The sequence below is a fragment of the Sus scrofa genome, chromosome 8 (assembly GCF_000003025.6).
Source record: "Sus scrofa isolate TJ Tabasco breed Duroc chromosome 8, Sscrofa11.1, whole genome shotgun sequence".
Taxonomy (NCBI): Eukaryota; Metazoa; Chordata; class Mammalia; order Artiodactyla; family Suidae; genus Sus; species Sus scrofa.
In genome coordinates this window covers 128,773,191-128,795,429 of record NC_010450.4, presented here as the reverse complement: position 1 = coordinate 128,795,429, position 22,239 = coordinate 128,773,191, and the positions used below count along the sequence as shown (strand labels likewise).

The 22,239-nt window shown below is 35.2% G+C and overlaps 1 protein-coding gene across 10 annotated transcripts in view; it reads left to right on the top strand.

Moving 5' to 3' along the window:
* The window catches only part of CCSER1 (coiled-coil serine rich protein 1), a 1,224,168-nt gene that overhangs the window by 157,904 nt on the left and 1,044,025 nt on the right, over positions 1-22,239 (top strand). For all 10 annotated transcript variants that reach the window (XM_021100741.1, XM_021100737.1, XM_021100740.1 and 7 more), the window contains one exon: positions 358-542. In XM_021100741.1, the coding sequence (XP_020956400.1) occupies positions 358-542 (185 nt within the window). The remainder of the gene's footprint in view (positions 1-357; positions 543-22,239) is intronic.

The window sequence follows — 22,239 nt, the reverse complement described above, 5'->3', positions numbered from 1 at the left end:
CATTGCAGTAAACCAGGCAAGAATTGCTAAAGTTTGTGCCAAGATATTAATGGGGAAGCTAGTGGGACAGGAGCTGATTCTGTTTACACTTTGACGGTAATAAGGAGAGGATTTGCTGATTTGATTTATATGAGGTATGAAGAAACCAATATGATTCCAAAGTTTTAGGGGCTTCAAAATGATTACATAAGCAAACTAAAGTACCACTTTAGTTTCAGAAACTTTATTTCAGAAAGTTTTCTGTGATTGAGAATTTTTGAATGGCACTAAGCGTTACCCACTTGATCTCGATGGAGCATTTATAAAAACTACACTTAGTATTTATATTAATTTTTATTTCTTTGTTTTTTTGAATAGTTCTTGCCAGTAGCCTCAGTCCGTACCGTGAAGGGAGATTTATAGAGAGGCGACTGCGCTCCTCATCAGAAGGCACTGCAGGGAGTAGCAGGATGATTTTGAAACCAAGAGATGGAAATGTTGAGGACGTTAGCAGTCTAAGAAAGCAGAGAGCGGGTTCGTCATCTTCAAAAATGAACAGCATGGTAAGTGTGTACATGTGCCTGCGTATAACAAAATAATCCTTTATGTTACTGACGTGTTTATGCCCCTTGCAAAATGAAAACGGACTTAAGAATATATACCTCATTTTTTTGTTGTTATATTTCTTTTTAAAATCTTTTTTTATTTTATTTATTTTTTGAAACGTTATTTCCCCAATACATTTTTTTCTACTGTACAGCATTTTTTTTTCTACTGTACATGTACACATTCTATTTTCTCACATTATCAGGCTCCATCATAAGTGACTAGACATAGTTCCCAGTGCATTTTTTAAATCAAAGTATGGTTAATTTACAATGCTGTGCTAGTTTCAAGTGTGTAGCAAGGTGATTCTTATACATAAACACACACATGTATAATTCATATATTCTTTTTCAGATTCCTTTCCTTTATAGGTTATTACAAAATATGGAATACAGTTCTCTGAACTATAAAATAGGTCCTTGCTGTTTATCTCTTTTATGTAAATAGTGTGTATTGGTTAATCTTGAACTCCTAGTTTATCCACCCACCCCTTGCTATCCACTTGGGTAACCATAAGTTTGTTTCTCACATGTCTATGAGTCTCCATTTTATGAATAAGTTCATTTATATCATTTTTTGCAGATTCTACCTATAAGTGATATCATATGATATTTGTCTTTTTCTGTCTGCGTTCACTTAATACGATAATCTCTAGGTCCATCCATGTGGCTGAAAATGGCATTATTTAATTCATTTTTATGGCTGAGTAATATTCCATTAGAAATATATATATATATATATTCATTTTTAATGGTTTCCTTTGCTGTGCACAAGCTTTTAAATTTAACTAGTCCCATTTGCTTATTTTTGTTTTTATTTCCATCACTCTAGGACATTGGGTTAAAAAAAAACATTTCTATGAAGTATGTCAAAGAGTGTTCTGCCTGTTTTTTTCTAGGATTTTTATAGTATTTGGTCTTACATTTAGGTTTTTGATCCGAGTCTATTTTGTGCATGGTGTTAGAGAATGGTATAACTTCATTCTTTTACCTGTGGCTGTCCTGTTTTCCCAGCATCACTTATTGAAGATACCATCTTTTGAAGGGAAAATTGGTCTGCATAGTTGACATCACAAGTTAGAGAGGCTAAGTTTTCATTTAAGACATGACGGAGAGAAGCACAGCAGGATAGCCACCCTTAAAACTGTCTCCCTTGCTTCCATGGAAGGTTTGATATTAACCTTTCTGCATCAAGACCTTGGGATACACAAGCTAAGAAAAATGCTGATCATGAGGATACCATACCAGCACTTCACACCTTTCCTCCTCTCTCTAACGACTCTGAAAATTGTCTTGTTGTAAACCATAGCTGTGCCACACCCATAGCCCCTTAGTGTTCTCGACTCTGGCTGTCCTGTAGGTCCCCCCCACATAGGATGAGGGTCCTTGGGGACCAAGGTGAAATGCTCACGCAAAGCTTTACACATTCCAGGAGGCCAGAATTCTAGGTTCTTGTCCATACCGTGGAAGCCTGAAGACATGGGTAGTGATGGGGTGTGTGTAGGAGGGTAGGGTCTGAGCTTGCACCTGTGGGCGGGGTGTCTTAAAGCCGCTTGTATTAGCTCCCTCATAGGGAAAGATAAAGCGGGGGAGAAAAAGATGACGAGTAGACTGCAGCCCAGGAGATCCATGGGGCCTCAGGTCTCATAAATATTAAGACAGGTTTGCCTTTTGGATTCACTTTGCTCCCTTTTTCACAGATGTGTCCTTTGTCACCAGTGTCTTTGATTCCTAGTAGTTAGCAGTCTGTCTTTAAAAGGATCTGGCTACCTACCTAACTATTCATGGCTGTATGTGAAAAATGCTCAAAACTAAATCACTTATATCTATATATATTGTATTTTTTTAAGATTTTAATTTTTTCCATTATAGTTGACTTAGAGTATTCTGTCAATTTCTACTGTACAGCAGAGTTACCAGTCATACATATATATATATACATATATATTCTTTTTCTCACATTATCCTCTATAATGTTCCATATTATATATATTTTAGATAATGATGCTTCAAATGACAATATTAGGCCATCTAGTTCTTACAATTGTAATGTGAAGACACCTTAAGTTACTGAGGCAACACTAAGTGATAGCAAAACTATTGTGTTTGAAGTTAGAGGTTCTAGCCACTAGGTCTTCTTGGCCAGTTTTTAACATTGGGCTGATCAGTATCTACAAAACAGCAAATAATTATGGGTTTCTTGTTTTTCTTATGCTAAAAAATGATTATGTATGAGTCCATTTATATTGGGTACATAAACATATTCTACATTATATTGTATTTCATTTGTATATTCTTTTCTACATTGAAATTATTATTGCAATTAATGTTTTTGGTCTAAATGCAAAGACATGTTAAAAAACCTTTCCAGTTGATGCAGCATGAAAATTTATGGCCAATGCATTATCATGAATATTTCTCTTCATGATATTTCTGTTATTCTTTATAGAGAGGTGTTTATATTAATAATCAAGCACTATTTTTTACACTTGTTGAAAGTTGGGCCTTTTATGTATTCTTTTTATATCTTGTGTTTTTCATACTTATATATAATTCTCCTCATAATATCACAAAATCAGTCCTCTTCTCAGATACACTTTCAAGATTTAAAATTTTAAATGTCAAGCATAAAAGTGTGATTTTGTTACTTATTTGAGGCTTTTTATAAATTTTCAAGTGTCCCTGAAATATGTAGACTCTCCACTAGATGGCAGGATTGCACCATTGACTACACTATTACCATGGTGCAAGGCTTTGGATATTAGAACACAAACTTGTTAGATGTTCACGGGAGTCACTTGAATGTCCACATAAAGCCCCTCAGAAATTACGCCATGACTTGATTTCCCCCCCTTAGGATTTTGCAGCTAATATCTCAGTCTTTAATTTACAGTTTAATAGTCAAGTTAACATTCATACAACATATTATTTAACTTATAGCAATATAAGGGAGAAATGCTGGGATTTTTTTTTTAGGCAAGTTTTTCCATATGTGAAACAAATGACATATATTTATGAAATTATATCTTTATATGTGAAAAGTAACACGTTTTTCTATATTCCTTTTCGAAAATAATTCAGACAAATAATATGCTGTTAAGAATGCATTCATGATTCAGTTCCTTTCTTTTAAAGCAATAGTAGTAACATGTTGTTTTTTTGTTTTTGTTTTTTGTTTTTCTTTTTTGGCTGCCCTGGAGCATATGGATTTCTCGAGCCAGGAATCAGATCCAAGCTGTAATTGCAACCTGAGCCACAGCTACAGCAAGGAAGGCTCTTTAACCCACTGTCTGGGACTGGGAATCAAACCTGTGTCCCAGGATGCTGCCAATCCTGTTGTGCCACAGCAGGAATTCCAGTAACATGTATTTTTTTTAATGCTTATGTGAACTAAAGGCCTACTTTTAATGTTTCACGTATATTGTCACATTCATTTGTCACAATAATATAAACCCAGTGATCCTGTTACTGATCACATTTTGCAAAAGAGGAAAATACGACACTAAGAAGATAAGCAACTTGCCCCAAAACACAGATAGTAAGTGGTAGAGATAGGATTTATATTTGGACCCTTGCTGTCTAACTTTAAATCCTACATGCTTGGATGGGAAATGTAACAGATTTAATGTTAGTTTTTCATTTCTGTTAAATTATTTCTTTAGAATGAGGTTAATACATTTAAGGGAATCTGTGCTTTCTCTGAGTCTAAACTACAGCTGTTTGTGAGGGATACAAAAAAGAAAATTTAGTACATATTATGGACTTAAAATATGGAAATATTTCTTGATATGTGAATGAACAGTATCAATGTCTTTACTGAGAGATATTAAAAAAGGAGCTTTGTCACAAAAGAAGATATTTATATTTAAAGGGAGCTAAAATAGTTCATCTAGTTCATGGTATTTAACTCTACCAATAGGATATGGCTTTATTTATTAAGATGCTGAGGGTTCCTATGAATGACCAAAAATATTCCCTCATAGGTGAGATAGACCACAATTCTAGTGTTTTTGTGTACTTTGGGGGAAATTCAGCATGAAAGGGAAAGGGCAGAATGTATTAACTCTTTGAAGTCAGAAGAGTTGGACTTTGCTTGAATTTATTACAAGAAACCAAATACACCTGTAACAATTTGATAAACATTCTCATTTATTCTATAATCTTCAGACTGCTTTAAATAAAGATGGCTCAGTTTTCCTCTGAGTAACTTTCTTGATACGTTCATTAGGATGGTCCAAACATTTTTATTTTATTTATTTTTTTATTTTATTTTCCCACTGTACAGCAAGGGGATCAGGTTATCCTTACATGTATACATTACAATTACATTTTTTTCCCCACCCTTTGTTCTGTTGCAGCATGAGTATCTAGACAAGGTTCTCAATGCTACTCAGCAGGATCTCCTTGTAAATCTATTCTAAGTTGTGTCTGATAAGCCCAAGCTCCCGATCCCTCCCACTCCCTCCCCCTCCCATCAGGCAGCCACAAGTCTCTTCTCCAAGTCCATGGTTTTCTTTTCTGAGGAGATGTTCATTTGTGCTGGATATTAGATTCCAGTTATAAGTGATACCATATGGTATTTGTCTTTGTCTTTCTGGCTCATTTCACTCAGTATGAGATTCTCTAGTTCCATCCATGTTGCTGCAAATGGCATTATGTCATTCTTTTTTATGGCTGAGTAGTATTCCATTGTGTATATATACCACATCTTCAGACATTTTTAAAAAAACATTTCTAGAAATAGACTCTTAAACACCAGATTGTGGTGTGGAAATGATTACGTATAAGGATTTGTCTTGGTTTCTTCTAGAGCTTTACCCAGTGAAGTCTGACTCCACATATTGACAAGATCACTCTGCTCTAAAGCAAATATTAACCTGAGGACAGATGTATATGTATTAAACAGTATATAGCACCTGGCATCCCTACAGGCAGGAAAGTCTCTGGATGTATGAGGAACGATGAGCTAGCCTGTGGAAGAACAAATTACCTCCAAACCGTAGTGACTTTATAATACAGATATCGTTCTCACTCAGGCTACATGTTCACTGTGGAAGGTCTGGAGTTCCCTTCATTGTCTCCTTCTTCTGTAATCAGGCTGTTGAAGCAGCGACCGTTGCAAACACTGCCTTTCACTGTGGTAAAGATTCCTGGAGGCCTCGTCCCATCAATAAATGCTCTGACCCGTGAGAGACTCATTTTATTTCCTCTCACAATTCTTTGGGCAGGTCTAATCACTTGGCCCAGACTAACCACGGAGGGGCCAGAAAGTCGTCTCTTCCATGGGTTTGGGGGGTGTAGCCCCGATGTATTTCTTGGGCACTGGTGACTGTCATGTTCCCAAGGAGTTTCTTGCATCTCAGTTAATTAGCAGACATTTGCTCCTTCCTCCGGCTTCCCTTTTTGTCTACAGTCATTGATGGACCTTGACTTTATGCCTCGCACTGTGCTGGTCATTCTGGTTGAGAAAGATGTCTTTGAAATCAATTTCAAAGATTCATTCTCACCACAGTTTTGTTCTTTGAGATGTGCTCTCCAAATTAGCTTTATCTGACTCCATATCTGGGATTCCTACTGTATTTGGAGATATTTATTCTTATTACATTAAAAAGCTGGTCTGGAACGTTGAGCTAGCTTTAGATTACTCAGCAAATGCATCCACAATGTTGCCTTGCACTATTTGTGCTAAGCGATTCTGACAGCATTCACTTATGGCCACTTTTACTCTGACACAGCATAATTTCTCTCATTTGCAGTTTGGCATCCTGCTGCCTTTGTGTGGAAACTGTGAATAGCATAGTAAAAACATGAGCTGTAAGACTTCTTTGCTAGAAGAACAGACCAGATTTATATTTAAGAAAAAAATAGTATCTCGCATATCATTAGCATCTGATGTCATATGTTAAGTCTTTGATGTGTTGATATCCAGAATTGAAATATTATTGACAAAGGTTGATTAATCTAAGACTAATTGAGTCCCGTGTTAAGTAGCCAAGCACTTAGCCATGCATTCGCATTTCCTCCTGGGCCTAATGTTTTCTCCTTCGTTAGCATTTCCTTTATTCATTCATCCATTCGTCAATCCGTTCACAGTTTCTTTCCATAAATATGTATTGAGAACCTACTCAGAGATGCAAAGATCAAAGAGGAAGCCCTTAAGGATTTTAGAGTTCCAGATTGTGAGACATTAACCTAATCTTATCAATACACCAGATTTAACCATTTTGCCCAATTTAAAAAATTCAGAATGAGTAGAGCATAATTGATTCAGACTGTGCCCATTGATATCAGAAGTTTAAAAGGATTAAAAAAGGGCACATGAGCTTCTATAGTCTCTAATATACATATACTTTAGCTCACAAGCTCAATTGACACTATTAATTACAGACATAATTAGTATCTTTGGCTAATTTCTAACATCGAGGCCCAGATGCTAGTGCTGAGCAGGAATACTAAGTGGTATCAGGGCAGTAAAGAAGAAAGTACCAAATTCATGTTTAAAGAATCACTTCCCAAACACCTCACTTCTGCCATTAATGAGGCAAAATTGCTCTCCTGGCCTTCTTTAGTATATGCATTTTCATGCTTCCATTTCGTGGATTGAAAGTTATTCCAGCTCAAAATTAAGAGCAAAGGAAATATGATTAGAAGCGCTGATTCAATAAATTTATCCTTTTAATGCTGAAATCTTAAATAGGACTTTGAAATATGTAAAATTGTTCATGGAGTTTTGAGGGTTAAAATGATGATCTCAGCTTCTGATCTAAGTCATTGTGGATGGAATTAAAGCGAATATCACTGCATGCTACAAGGACGATTAATGAGAACAGGAAGTCGTTAATATAGTTAAGGAAAAGGAGACATACAAATCATTCTCCTCCATCCTTATAAATTTTAAGAAGGGAAAATCACAAGTTCTCTCATTAAACATGTAATTACATTTGTTGAGAAGTAGTATATTAATTTTAGATGAATAGCCCTAATCCATAATGCCTCTATTGATTTTTCTAGGTAATAATGATACTTTTCCTATTATTTGTTCTTCTATGTTGTATCATGTATGTGGCACCCACCACTTAGTTATTTGAATATATCTCATTTTACCTATCAGATTTTAATCAGTCTTTCAAATCGAAGAAATTTTGTATATATTTAGCATTCTTTTTCAGTTTCTACAGGTTGCGCCCATGGCATATGGAAGTTCCTGGGCCAGGGATTGAATCTGAGCCACAGGTGTGACCTACACCACAGCTACAGCAATGGTGGATCCTTTAACTCACAGCAGGAGGCCAGGGAATCAAACTTGCATCTGTGCAGTGACCCAAACTGCTGCATTCAGATTCTTAACCTGCTGTGGCACAGTGCAACTCCTTAGCATTTCTTATAGCACTTAGGAAAGTGCCTGGTGCACAATAAATATGGGTGAATATAAGGTAAAATTGTTCATATACATACTTCTTACCAAAGGTAAGGTCTTTGGTATAGTCATTGTTTGTGCTGTGTTAATGTACATTTTTGGACATTTTAACTTATTGTACAAAAGTACAGATGTTTCTATGATGCACTGTTTAATAAAACTCTGACTTTTGGTGCCAAGCACCTGAGTAAGGCCATGCCAACTTTGGTACTGTTACAATAGATACATCATTTTAGGATAATTGTCCTTATGGAATGGGTTCCAGGATCATATCAATACAATAATTATGGACTGACCAAACAAAGATGACAAGAAAGTGTCAATTGTTTTGGTATTATTGGGGAATTCATCAAAAATATGAGTCCCAAGTCAAATATGTCTATAAGGTAATATTTTAAAAGTCTCTGCATATTTTATCTACTCCATTTTTTATAAACCTCAGATTCAGATTGCCCCCCCTTTTTTTTTTTTTGCTTTTTAGAGCCGTACCTGCAGCATATGGAAGTTCCCAGGCCAGGGGTCTAATCAGAGCTACTACAGTTGCCGACCTACACCAGAGCCACAGCAACGCCAGATCCGCGCCACGTCTGCAACGCTCATGGCAACGCCAGATCCTTAACCCACTGAGAGAGGCCATGGATCAAACCTGCATCCTCATGGTTCCTAGTTAGATTATTTCTGCTGTGCCATGACGGGAACTCCCAGAATTGCCTTTGAAAAGGGAAGAGTTGGATAAATATTCCATTCTTTTTTTTCTTTCTAGCGTTTGGGATGAGTAATTTTTATTTATAAGATGTCACAGTTTGTATGTTTGGTGCACAGTGCTATGAATAGCTTATTCATAGTTAACTCACTTCATCTTGAATGACTTGAAGATCAGTTGTAATTAAAGTCACAGTGTTCTAATTATTATAATTTCTCTTCATACAGTTCACATGTAAGTGTAAATGGCACCTAATTTCCCCCCCTGTGATTATATTATTAAAATTTAATATAAATGTCTTAGTTTGTTCAAGCTGCTATGACAAAGTACCCCAGACTGGGTAGCTTATAAATGACAGGAATTTATTTCTTACAGTTCTAGAGGCTGGGAAGTCCAAGTCCAGGTGGCCGCCTGGTTCCTGAGTCGTAGCCACCACCTTCTGGCTGTGTCTCACATGTGGAAGGGTTGGGGATCTCTCTGGAGCTCCTTTCATGCAGGCACGAGTCCCATTCACGAGGGGCCCACCTTCATGACCTAAGCAGGTCCCCCCTTCCAATACCGTTGTCTTTAGGAATTAGAATTTAAACATATGCATTTGGGGGCACACAGACATTCGGGGTGTAGCAATAAGCAAACCCATTGTAACAATAGTGATATTAGAACATATTAAGAGCTTCGTTAAGAACCGTACCTAGGATACCCATTAGATAGTGTATATCCCTCTGAAAGTAAAAATTATAAAGTCAGTTGTTTTCCTTTTACTCTTGGGATCAGAATGCAAAAATGACAGTTTTCTTTTTCTTTTTTTTTTTTTTTTTTTTTTTTTTTGTCTTTTTGCTATTTCTTGGACCGCTCCCGCGGCACATGGAGGTTCCCAGGCTAGGGGTCCAATCGGAGCTGTTGCCGCCGGCCTACGCCAGAGCCACAGCAACGCGGGATCCGAGCCGCGTCTGCAACCTACACCACAGCTCACGGCAACGCCGGATCCTTAACCCACTGAGCAAGGGCAGGGACCGAACCCGCAACCCTATGGTTCCTAGTCGGATTCGTTAACCACTGCACCACGACGGGAACTCCGACAGTTTTCTTTTTAATTGGATCAGTTTATCTCAATTTTCTGTTAAGATGAAAACCATTTTCTGCCTTGTTTAGGTAACCCCATGAGCTAACACAGCTTTCATAGCATAAGAGAGAATACTTATTGATTCAGGATCCATGACAAATCTCTGACCATCTGCACATCTGCACAGTCTGTAACACAGAATTGACCTTGAGTAAAACTACTGTCTTTTCTGAGGGAATTGGAAGTTTTTACAATATTCTAGTTAACACAGTGAAGAAAAATTTATTCTTTTTAGTGTTATTCTATTAGTTTGAAATTTAAATACATAAATTAACTTCAGTAAATTAAAAAGGAAAACAAATTTTGTTTTTCAATGTCAAACATATGTTATTGTAGTAGAATTATGTCTAATGTTATACATTACAATCAGCTTATGAAAAGATTTTATTATTTTACTTTAATATGTTTAATAACATATACTTAATATATTATTATAATTTTTCAAATAATTTAAAGATCAAGACAAAGGTACATAATTATCTCACAAACCAAAATATTTGCAGTGTCAGGATAAGAAAGTGTGATTTACAAACGCATCATGCGTATGCATTTCACACTTTCTATGTGATAATATTTTCTTTAGTCATTCCTAATTTTGAATACCTGTACTTTTGTCATTTTTGTAATTTAATTCAGTGATCATTTTACGAGTGCTAAAAGTTTGCTCTGAATTTCATCATTTGTTTGTACCTTCTATCGTTCTTAGCTTGTTACATTCAACTGGAAACAGCCAAATTACCTTTTTTGGTTTATTTCCATCTGTTAGGCTCTTTATTGTGTACATTTATAATTTTCTCACCGAAGTATGATTTTAATGCTTTTGATAGTTGTTTTCTTTTTAAGTACCCAATGATTAGTGTCAGAGAAAAACAGAATTTTTTTTTCAAGAGAGATTCAACATGAATCCAAATTTTATCAGGTGTCAGGATGCACAGATGAAGCAGGAAGTGATGCTGAATGTCTTCTCAGCTCGCCAGCCCCTTTATGCATCTGGTGGGCACTGGCCCGGAGTGTTGGATAAAGTTGAATGTATATAATCAATTCACTGACACAGCAGGAGCCTTCTCAATATGAACCATCTCGTCATTTTTGTTCCTTTTTGATTATACTCATCATGCTGTACACTACATCCTCAGAACTTATTTATCTTATAACTTGAAGTTTTTACCCTCTGACCCACATGAAAACTCTCCATTTTCATACTCCAAGTTAGATAGCATACAGGGGCATTTGCCAAGAAGTTATATTCCATAAATGCCTAAGTCCCGATTTTATTTTTCATAAGAAGTCCTAGTAAAAAGCTAATTCTTCATACTCACTCTCGAAACAGTGGTTACTTGGCATTTGGTATTTGACCGTTTTGTCCTTTTTTTTTAAAGCTGTTCTATCTGAAAACTTAAGATGTAGATGAAATCATAGGTGGATTCTAAAGTGAAAAGGCTGGGAATCTCTAATATATCAGAAATGTGACAAAACCAATAGGCATTGAAAGCACAATATATTAGATTTATGGAAATAGAATGAAAAAGCTATTTGCATAAGGAAAGAGCTGAAAATCCGAGGACTGAAACTTTTCAGTGGATCTGGAAAAATATGCAGAGAATTACCTTTTGTGCTAATAGGTTATGGGTCCTCTCCTTTTTTTCCTCCGTCTATGTTACTATCCTTTTCAATTTTTATACACATATATTTCAGCCTCCTTTAAAGGTATTCTGATGATTCTCAATCCTCCCCCTCCATTTCTAAAGTCGTATTGGAGAAACAGCAATTATATCATTTAAACTAGGACCTCCCAATTAAAAATCAATGTAATATGTTGCAATAACTAAGTCTACCCTTACTGCTCTCACTGATGATTATGTTTTTTTTATTTTTAATTTTTTGGTTTGGTTTCAAATTAATGGTAGCTTAAGTTGAGCAAAAGACAGATCATGGCAAAAGTTGTGGGTGTTGTACAAGCGGCATATATTTGACCTTCCAGAATACTTGGCAATTACAAGAGAAGCACATGTACCCCATTTCTGTCTTACTCTGTGGCCTCTTGCTGCTGTTTCTGCTTTGTCTCCTTCAGAGCGTCCTGTGGTTTGTGCCTCAGACTGGCTCTGGCCCAAGAGTAGCTTGTGGTGTGCAGTGAGCTTGCTCAAAGGGGAGGGAAGAATTTTTGGCATGACTTCAGAAGGGAAAAGAACCTATAAAATAACCTTAGTTCCCAAAATTATAAGAAAAATTAATAATTTAATAAAAATATAGTAAATTAGTAAGTTGCTAAACAACTTTATATTTTCATACTTTTTCACACATGTTTTTTCCCCCAAATGGCTTTAGTGCCATCCAATATTTAATACCTTAGAAGAATATGCTTTTTTATTTTCTCTTTGTAAAACTTGTCTGGAATGAGCACATATTGTTTGAAAACCAGAGGCAAACTCTTTGTCCTAACACAGAAACATGATTCAAGTTGAAAAAGGGACAAAATGGAAATTCTTTTTATGTCAGTTAAGCATGACTTTAGTTTTTTAAATAATCAAGTTTGGTGTGATAAAAGGAGCAAGCAATTTTGAAAATGACACCAAATTCTAGTCTCAACTCTTTCACTTGATAATGCTACACACCTCATAAAGTTGTTGCAAGGATCAAGTACTGTATTTTCTGTGAAAAGGCTTTACACATTCTAAAGTGCTTCATTGATAAAAATGACACATATTTATCATAAAATGAATTAAAGCCAGAGAATGAAATGAAATAGTCATTTAGAAAGGAAGACATTTTAAGAGCTAAACTCACATTTAAAGTATAGTTTATCATGACAATAACTTGAGTTGGCTCCTTTAAGCCACAAAAGTCCTTAAAATACTCAAGTTATTTATATATTAATGCTTTATAAGGATAATCTTCTATTTACATGACTTCTCATTTGTTTATTTTGCAGGAACACATTTTTCAAAATCAATTTATAACTTTAAGAAAAAACTAATTGGGAAGTACACTTAAAATTTGCATATTTTACTGTTTAACATTATACTTTTATTAGAAAGTTTACTTGACCGAGTTCTTTCTTGATTATGAACTTAGGAAAAAAGCCTCTGCCCTAAGACAAGTGTCTGGGCTATTTACAAAGAAATTTAATTTTTATTCTTTGTTTTCTTAAATAAAAAGTTTAACCATTGTGGACATTTATGTGGACATTCACATGATAACTTGGATAAATTACTCATTCAAGAGTATCTTCCATTATATCTTAATGTTATCCAAAATAGTAATAGGCAGTGACTTCAAAAACAAACAAAAAAAAGTGTTGAAAAAATGTTAGAGTACTTTATTTATTTCAAGTTAAAAATACATGTTGAACTGCAGTATATTTAGTAGCAGAACTAGCCTGTCCTGTATAACTTAAGATCGTTAAACATTTGTGAGAGAAACTTTTAGGACATACTCCACTTGTTGTTTTTGTCTTTCTTCTTTCTTCATTCTCTTGGAAGAATACATCTACCAGTAGGGTATTCAGCTTGAATATTTGAACTACATGAATTTGAACAGGGAGGGGAGTAACCAGCTGTCAGATAATTCATATGATGTATTAGGTGCTGGTTGGGATGAGACAGTATATCTCAGCATGCTATTATCGTCTGTAGATTTATGTTCCAAAGAAATGTGGATACATTAATACAAATAGCGATTTCAAATGAAAAGAAGACCAGCCACATAGCTATGGTTCATGAATCACAGTGATTCGCTCCCTTTTATTTTTTAATAATAATAATAAAAGTATATAGAAACTATCACTGAGTCCAGTGGGTGCCAGAGTACACTGATCCTAAAGATTGAACTCGACCCAGCAGTCCACTGGAAGTTCCTCGAGCTGGGAAAAAAAGAATTAAGCATAGATGCTGGGCTTACATTTAGAATAAGAGAAAGGAACTATTAATGCGTGCTCTTTTCCAATAGCGTTCATCTCTCTAGGATGTCCTGCATAACAAAAAGAGAGTTGGGACACTATTAAGTTTTATAAAGTGATACTATAATTCCTTGAAGGAAACATACTGTTAAGCAGCTGGAAGACTGTAAGGTCTGTTGACTACAGAAGTTCAAAGATAGCCACTGTCATTTAGTGTATAGTTTTGTTTTGTGTCTTTTGATTCAGTGAAGTGGGCTTGGACATAAAAGATGTTGAAATCTTCAGCTTTTCATGATTGTCTCCTTGTTGTTATAAGTCAACCATTAGGTAATTTTAAGGAACTCGAACAGCTGACCCATACAAATGAGTTTCACAGACACTGTCTTTTGCTCTATTAAAACAACGACATAAAGTGATTTTCTGATTTTGACACTATGACTTTGCTAAAAATTCCCACATTCATTTAGAAATAGGAATCATTTACCAGAAAATACCAAATTGTTCTGGTTCAAAAAGCAAGCCTCTTTTACTAAAGCAATAGATAAAAGCTTAATTTAAAAGTACTTTTTTCTTTTTTTTTTCACTGAAACAGAATCACATTAACAAAACCACAGTAGAATTGCTGTTGGTATAGCAGCAGCCCAAATTGAAGAAAAATTCAAAAGATAATTATAGTGTATGGCCTTTATGGGCAAGCAAAGTGATTTTCAGTCGAACCTAGTACTAGCTATGTGCCCTGGATAAGTGCTACACACTGTTTGAAGGGCAACTGCGACCAGGAAAAGGAGACCTCTTCACTTCTGGAAGCTGAGTTGTAAGATATTAAAAAAAGAAAGTCTTACTTTAAAAAAAAAATCTCGGTTATAATGAGGTATCATCTCACACCAGTGAGAATGGCCATCATTAAAAAATCTGCAAAGAATAGGTCCCGGAGAGGATGTGGAGAAAAGGCAACCCTCCCGCACTGTTTGAGAAAAGAATCTGGCAAATTGGGCAGTCGTTCTCTTGGCCTTATCCTAATATTTGGAGATTATTTTAACATTGTTCTCTTTAATCTGTTAACAGTATTTTCTCAAGATTATTCTATCATTACTTTGTATTGTACACATATAACCATATCTTTATTAAATATATATAATATATTTGTAAGATTATTGATCTTAGCAAGAAGGTGGATAGAGTTTTCTATTATAGACTACTTATTTACATTCGTATGAATTAATATTAATGAATTGTATTTCCTCCTGGAACATAATGTGTTGAGTTATTCTATCTGGAACTGCACTAAAAACATTGGAATAGATCTCTTAAAAGCTCTTCATTCCTGAGTCTGGAAAACCAAGCCTGCCTTTCCATGAAATTTCAATCGTAGTGCTTATAAATTTGGTGACATTTCTGTGCCTCCAGAGAGTAGCTAGATTTGAGTATATAGTTCTAAGACTCTCAGACTATATATTTTTTGAGAACCCTATTTCTGATTTATGCATATCTAGGTCTTTCATAGTTATTTTCCTTTTCAGTGAGCTCATAAGTTGAATTATTTTGAGCTCCCAAATAGTCAGAGGACAGATGGACAAAAATAACAAAATAGCAAATCAGATAATAAATCAGATTCTGTTATTTCGCATCTGATGTTGACTAGATCCTCATCATCAACCAGTAAAGATCATCAAATTATTAGACCATTGTATTAGATAACCCACAGACAGAGTTATTGGTATACAGTCGTAATCATCTAAACGTGTATTTTTGGCCTTGTGGTTAAGGCTGGCTTAAGTCCACTGCTTACTATCCTGGCTGTGGAAAGGAACTTAGCTAAAGGCATAGAGCACTTTCTTTACTACACACGCAGGTGTTACTGGCATAGCGGTTTGAGGTCAGAAACAAACTCACCAATTTTGTGGTTTCATTGTGGAAAGGAACATAGCCCTAAGCAGGAGTTTGAAAAGAAACAGACAGGATAGCAGAATTTTCCAGGAGCAAAACGAAATGCAAACAAAACTATGTAAAATCAGAAGAAAAAAAAGAACACGGAAAAGCAGGAAGTCAGCAATAGTAAAGTGTTATTTCCACTCGAAAGTCGCTTAGGAGCCAAGAAGGGTCATGCCTAGACTCTAAATAGACTGTGAAGTGACTTCTCCAGCAATGTAGTTTAATTGGCTCTGGCATGTAAGTCCCCTTGGATGTCTCAGTGGGTCCTCCAAAACTCTTGGTATAATTTCAAAAGAGTAAAATATGACTTTTTACGAATGTAGATTGGACAGGAATCAAGGGCTTAATTCATTAAGAGAGCCTGCATAATGGTAAATTGGTTCAGAGAGCATTTGAGGAACTAGGTATTTATTTATAGCAATTTAATATAAGAGTGTTAGAATAATATTACAACATTGAATTTGAAACCAGGCAATGTCTTACAGAGAAGAAATCCATTACCAGGCAAAAGCCTGGGCAGCTCAAATGGATATACATCCACAAGTTACCATGTAACTTCATTGCTTCAGAGCCCTTAATTGGTGGTAAATAGTAAAATTAAACCATGGTATGATCTACAGAATTCAGTGAATCTTGGGAGAGTATTTTAAATAATGGTTCAGTATGTAGTCATCTTCCTTGCCCTGTTTCTTATTTTGGGTAATGGTTCTTAATGCATCCCTTGCCCCATAGTGAGCTCAAAAGAATGACAGTTTAGATCGGGAATAATTCATGAGTAATTGCTTTAATGTATGAAGCTTTTCTATAAGACAGGAGTGTTGGAATCGACCTGGGATCTTACAGTAGATAACAGAGGGAAGATGGGAAGAGTCATGCATTAAGATAATAAGAATGTTTTAGTAATTCAGGAGTCATTGATGGTTTTAAGCAAGTTAGTGACATAAAAATATATGCCTTTTAGAATTATTGTTCACTTAATTTAAAATGGCTTAGATGAATTTAGTCAGTAGCTTTAGGTTATAGTGTTAAATAGCTTACATGGAAAAAAAAACAGTGCTTTTCATTATTATGTGAATGCAAAATATGTACTATATAAACTATGTACTGTTTGTATATTGCTTTTTTGTTGACATGTAAGGTAAACTTTTTATATGCCTATTTTGTTGTAACACTTTGCTGCTAAGCTAAAACTATTCTGTCAGCACTTAAAGTTTCATTTCATTTATTCTATTATGTGTGATATTTTGTTTTTGTCTTCTAAAAAATTTGAAATGATGAAGTCACAAACTTTGCCATGAGTAATTACTAACTTATCAGTTAAACCTCTTATAAAACATAGCAATGAGTTATGCCTATTTTCGCTATTTTTCTTTATCTGACAATTTGTTTGCTTTTCTCATATTACACATATATAATTATGCTTGTTTGTAAGATAGCAAAATTCATCAGATACTGAAGTCACACAGCCTAATTTATGAACAACCCATTTTCTAGCCAAGCCATTTTCTCGACAGTCCCTAACCAAACTGTCAACCTGTAAAATATCCATATATCTTGGCACTCAGGGTGACATGAAAGGTAACACAAGATAATAGGAGTTAAGGAAACATAAAATCTTATTTGTGTGCAGTGGTGGTTGTGAGTAGAGAGATTAATACCCTGGTTGCCTTGTCTTTAGCAGTGATTTTCATTTTCATTTTGTTTTCTGTGTGCTCATTGCGGAATCAAAGTGCATCTTTCTACTAAATGTGGTGGACATGAAGGAACAAGGGGCCAGAGATGCAATCTGTCTGAGCGGATTGCAAGGTTCTCTTCTAATCAAGATGATATCACATGATTAAGGAAGAAAAATTAACTGTCACATGGGCCTTTTAACTGATGTGAAGGGAAGTGCCACACTTGTTTTCTAAACTATTTTCTAATATAGTTCAGGGAGTGAATGCAGACATCAGTCTAATTAATTAATGATGGCTAGATTAAAATGAGAAATGCAAACAACTCTGCCTGAAAAGAAAGAAGCAGTGATTAGGTATAAGCTTGTATGTCATAATTAGTTTTAAATGTTATTAGGAGATGTTCAGATCTTTTTTTTTCCTGATGCCTGAAAACAGACTTTGTATGCCTATTTCACCTATAATTCTCAAAAACATTTTATAACATCTTCCCTCTCCTTTTTTAACCCTTGTCAAAGCAAATATTTATTCAGTAAATTAATTCATATTTAAGAATAGGGAAATTGGGAAGTTAAAATTTATTGGAAGTTTACTGTGTATCATGAATTACATAATCACTTTTCTTGTGGGAAATATATTTCATGTTTATAATTCTTTCTAAAAAAACCTCACTAAATAGTTCCTTGCACTTTTATTAAATGGTTGTAGTCATTAAAATTCTCTCCTGTTGAACTGAATCCTACCTTCCTTATGTATGGTTCTCTGATTTTACATATAATTCTAGTTCTTCAGGTATTTAAAGCTTTTTAAAAAAATATTTATGCATTTTTAAAAAATAAAGAGGCTTAAAATCTGAATACTCTTTCAATATTCAGAAGCCTCACCATTTTCTCTCCTCCATTTATAGTCATTTTTAGGAAGAAATATTTAAAAATATATAATATCCATTGATAAATAGCATAAAAAATCACGTATATTAATCTGTATTTGTATATGTATCACATATATATTTATATATATCACATACATAAATCTGCATACTGAGTAGATAATAGTAGAGAATGATAATTAATTTTTTTCTGGGTATTAACTCATGAACTTTAAATTGAAAAATTACTTATAGAATTTTCTATTTTGATCTGACTATTGAAACTTCCACAGAATGATTACTTTGCCTATTGGCTTAATTAATTTAACTGACAAAGAACCAATGAAACAATAGAATTATTTATTTTCGTTGTGTAGATTTGGTTAAAGATTTCTTGTTAAGATAACAGCTGTGTGGAATAATAGTTCAGATTCCAAACCTAGGATTCTGCACATGTCATAAGAAAATAGGGAGTGAATAAAAACACTTGTGATCAAATTGATCTAACAATTCTCTGCTTTCATACATAGAATTGTTTAATGTCAGCCAGCTTTTACCTCTTCTTCTTGGAGTTACGTTGAAATATTAGTTTTAAATAATTTAGGAATAGCCTTTAAAGACTTCAAAGTTTTTTTTTTAATTTCAGATTATTCTTATTGTTATGCAAGAAGGATTATAACATCCTGATCCCTATACTTCAGGATATGTATCCTAGATTTTATGTTTTTTGAGTAGAGATATTGAGTAAAGAATTGGACTTTGCATATATTTTTGGGAAAGTAGCCATTTCTGATGATGATGTATGTGCATTTTGCTAATGTAAACCTATTATGTGAAACTACACATTTATAAAACCGAACTCGGGAATTATTATTTTTGTGTGTGTAAGACTTATTGTAAATACCCTCAATAACAAATCCCTCTTTCACACTCATCATCAGCAATAACTATATTTATTAAGGGCCATCTCTAGGGTGACTTCAAGTCTAGAATCAAAAATGAACACAGTAGTTCCCTGGTGGTTCAGTAGATAAAGGATCCGGTTTTGGCATTGCTGTGCCGCGGATTCAATCCCTGGCTTGAGAACCTCCAAATCCGGCTGGCACAGACAAAAAAAAAAAAAAAGAAAGGAAGTGAACACAAAATATATGGTTTCTTGATACAAAATAGAAGATATGAAGTACTTGGCCCAGAAAATTGGATGAAGTGGAAAGAAAACAGAACTTGGAATCAGAAAATCTAGATTTAGCAAAGTACTTAACTCTCTTGTATTTTCCCAACTGAGTTGAAAACTTAGGTTTTTAATGCCACTTTCACATAGTAGTAAAAATTAAATGGTGTTTAAATGAAAATATGGGTATTTGTCAAACAACCTGATAGCAGCCAATTTAAGCTTTTGATGTTTGTATATCTGAGAGAGAGACGTTTTAGTGAAGGCTGCTTTCAAGATCTCCAGCCACCACTTCAAATTGCCATCTTCAGCAGAGAATTCAGTCATGGCAGCCAGCAGCCTTGAGCAGCAGTGAGCCTCCCAGAAGCCAAGCCTGCAGCCAAAGCTGTGAACCATGTTTTTATAGTGTGATGATATGATTACTCCCCTGATTTTTTACAGTTTTAAACTGAAAGATTAAGTTCAAAAAATGAAGACAAACGGAGGCCTTGAAACCTCTCTTACTGGAAGACCATCTGCCTTGAAGATTCATGATTCTCATTTCCATCTGATGTTGAGATATGTTGTCTGGTCTTCATAAGACAAACAAACAAAACAACCAAACATATAAACAAAAAAAATTCTATTACTAACTTTGCTCATAACAGAATCAGTAAGGCCTGAACTTCTGTCCTCTGATTTTTCCACCCTACCAGCAGCCCCTCACATATTATGCCCATGAGAGGAGGAGGACAAAGAGAGCAGGTTTGGGCAGAAGGCTAAGTTGCACTGATGTGCAGTGATCTCTCAGGCTGAGAAGGTCCTTCATATTTGTCCCAAATTGAGACAAGGACATCATTCTCTGTACTTCCACATTGACCGGTGGATGCAGACTGCCATGAGAAGGTTTTGTGACCCACCTTGGACAGGCAGCATTGGCTGAGAGCTGAAACAAAGTCCTAGGAAGAGAGAGCTTTTCATTGCCGACACCAGCAGCTGGTGGAATGCATGGGTCAGTCTGGATGTGGGGCACAGGGATGGGCTGGGGGGAGGTGTACCACTTTAGCCATCATGGTGTCTGATTTAATCTTCACAAGGAACCCCTAAATTAGACATTATTCTTACTCACATTGTGCAGATGTGGAAATTGAGGTACACAACTCTTTTACCTTTCCTCCAGATTTCTGCATGTCATCCTCCCTAATTTCCTTTGGCTCTCTGCTCAACTCTCGCTCTATTGTTGGGTCATCCCTGACCATTCTACTTCCTCATCTTCTTGTATCCCCTTTACTTTGCTTTATTTATTTTTTGTTCATGCCCCTTATCACCATTTTACATATTATGTATTCATTTACTTGTTGGTTGCTGGACTCACCCCATCTTAGAATAAAAGACCCTTCAGGGCATGGGTTATTTATTTATTTATTTATTTTTGCCTTTTTGGCCATTTCTTGGGCCTCTGCCATGGCATATGGAGATTCCCAGGCTAGGGGTCTAATTGGAGCTGTAGCCACCAGCCTACGCCACAGCCACAACTACGTGGGATCCGAGCCGCGTCTGCGACCTACACCACAGCTCACGGCAACGCCGGATCCTTAACCTGCTGAGCAAGGCCAGAGATCGAACCTGCAACCTCATGGTTCCTAGTCGGATTCGTTAACCACTGAGCCATGACGGGAACTCCTATTTATTTATTTTTAATGAAACATCCCAAAAGACCAGAATAAGGTCTTATACAAAGAAGGCATGAAAAACACATTAAATGAATGGAAGAAAGAAAATATAAATAATTAAGGTGATTATGATTTACCAATGCGCTGTAACCTTTGGTTATTTTATACCTTCTCCTCAATAACAATTAAAAAAATCTCTCAGCTACTACCGTGTCCTCCCCAACACTTCAGATGGTTTCGTGTCGCTAAGAACTTGCTAAAACTGGGATTTTCGAAATCATTTAATTACATATTAAATTTTCCCTTGGCCACATAAAAGAGGAATTATTGCAAGTGGTACAGGGACTTTTTAATATTCAAATATACATCCTAATTCACTGTTGTAAGGCTCTAAATGTATTTGTTTATTCTAAAACATTGATTTACATTCATCCTCAAGTACTCAAAGTAAAGGGGATTTTGACTCCTTTGTTCTTTCCTAGTAAATGTTTTCTATAATGAAGGAGAAATAGGTTTTTTAAAAAAGCTCCTCAGAGAAAGCTGCACTATTGCTCAAACTGTTTCTGTCAAATTGAATTTCATTTGTGAATTTGTGGTGGCCTAAAACATTTAGAAATCAGACATTTTGGCATAGTTCATGTATTCAGAAAAAATATATAATTACAGCACTTATAAAGCAATGAAAAAAAATTAAAAGCTGTTGAATCAGCTCTGGTGCATATTGCATATTTTGTAATTTTGGATTCTCAGTAATTCAATTAATTTAACATGCCAACTTTTCTGTGCTTTACAACGTGGCAATTTCAAGCAATTTAATAGATCTCCTCTTTTTTATTTCTAACTCTTCCCACAAGAGTCAAGGAAGTCCTGGAAACACCAATATCATTCAGAGTATACTTTCCATTAATTTGAAATTTCATTGTTAATTGTAGTTATTCATCCATTTTAGGGAGTTATTGACAATACAGCCTAGTGACATTTCTCATAATGAATATTCAATTCAACTTTGAATTAGGTACCAAGCTGGAACATTGACAATCTAACCAAATTATTGGTTACGTTTAATAACAGTAAGTTTTGAACAAATTTGCAATATATTTTAATACACATTTTAGCCTATGACTTGGAAAATGCTAGAGACTTGGATATAAGTAATAGGTTTTCATTATAACGAGAGTTACAGTATAGTGTGGGGAAAATTGTGCATATTTCCAAAGAGAA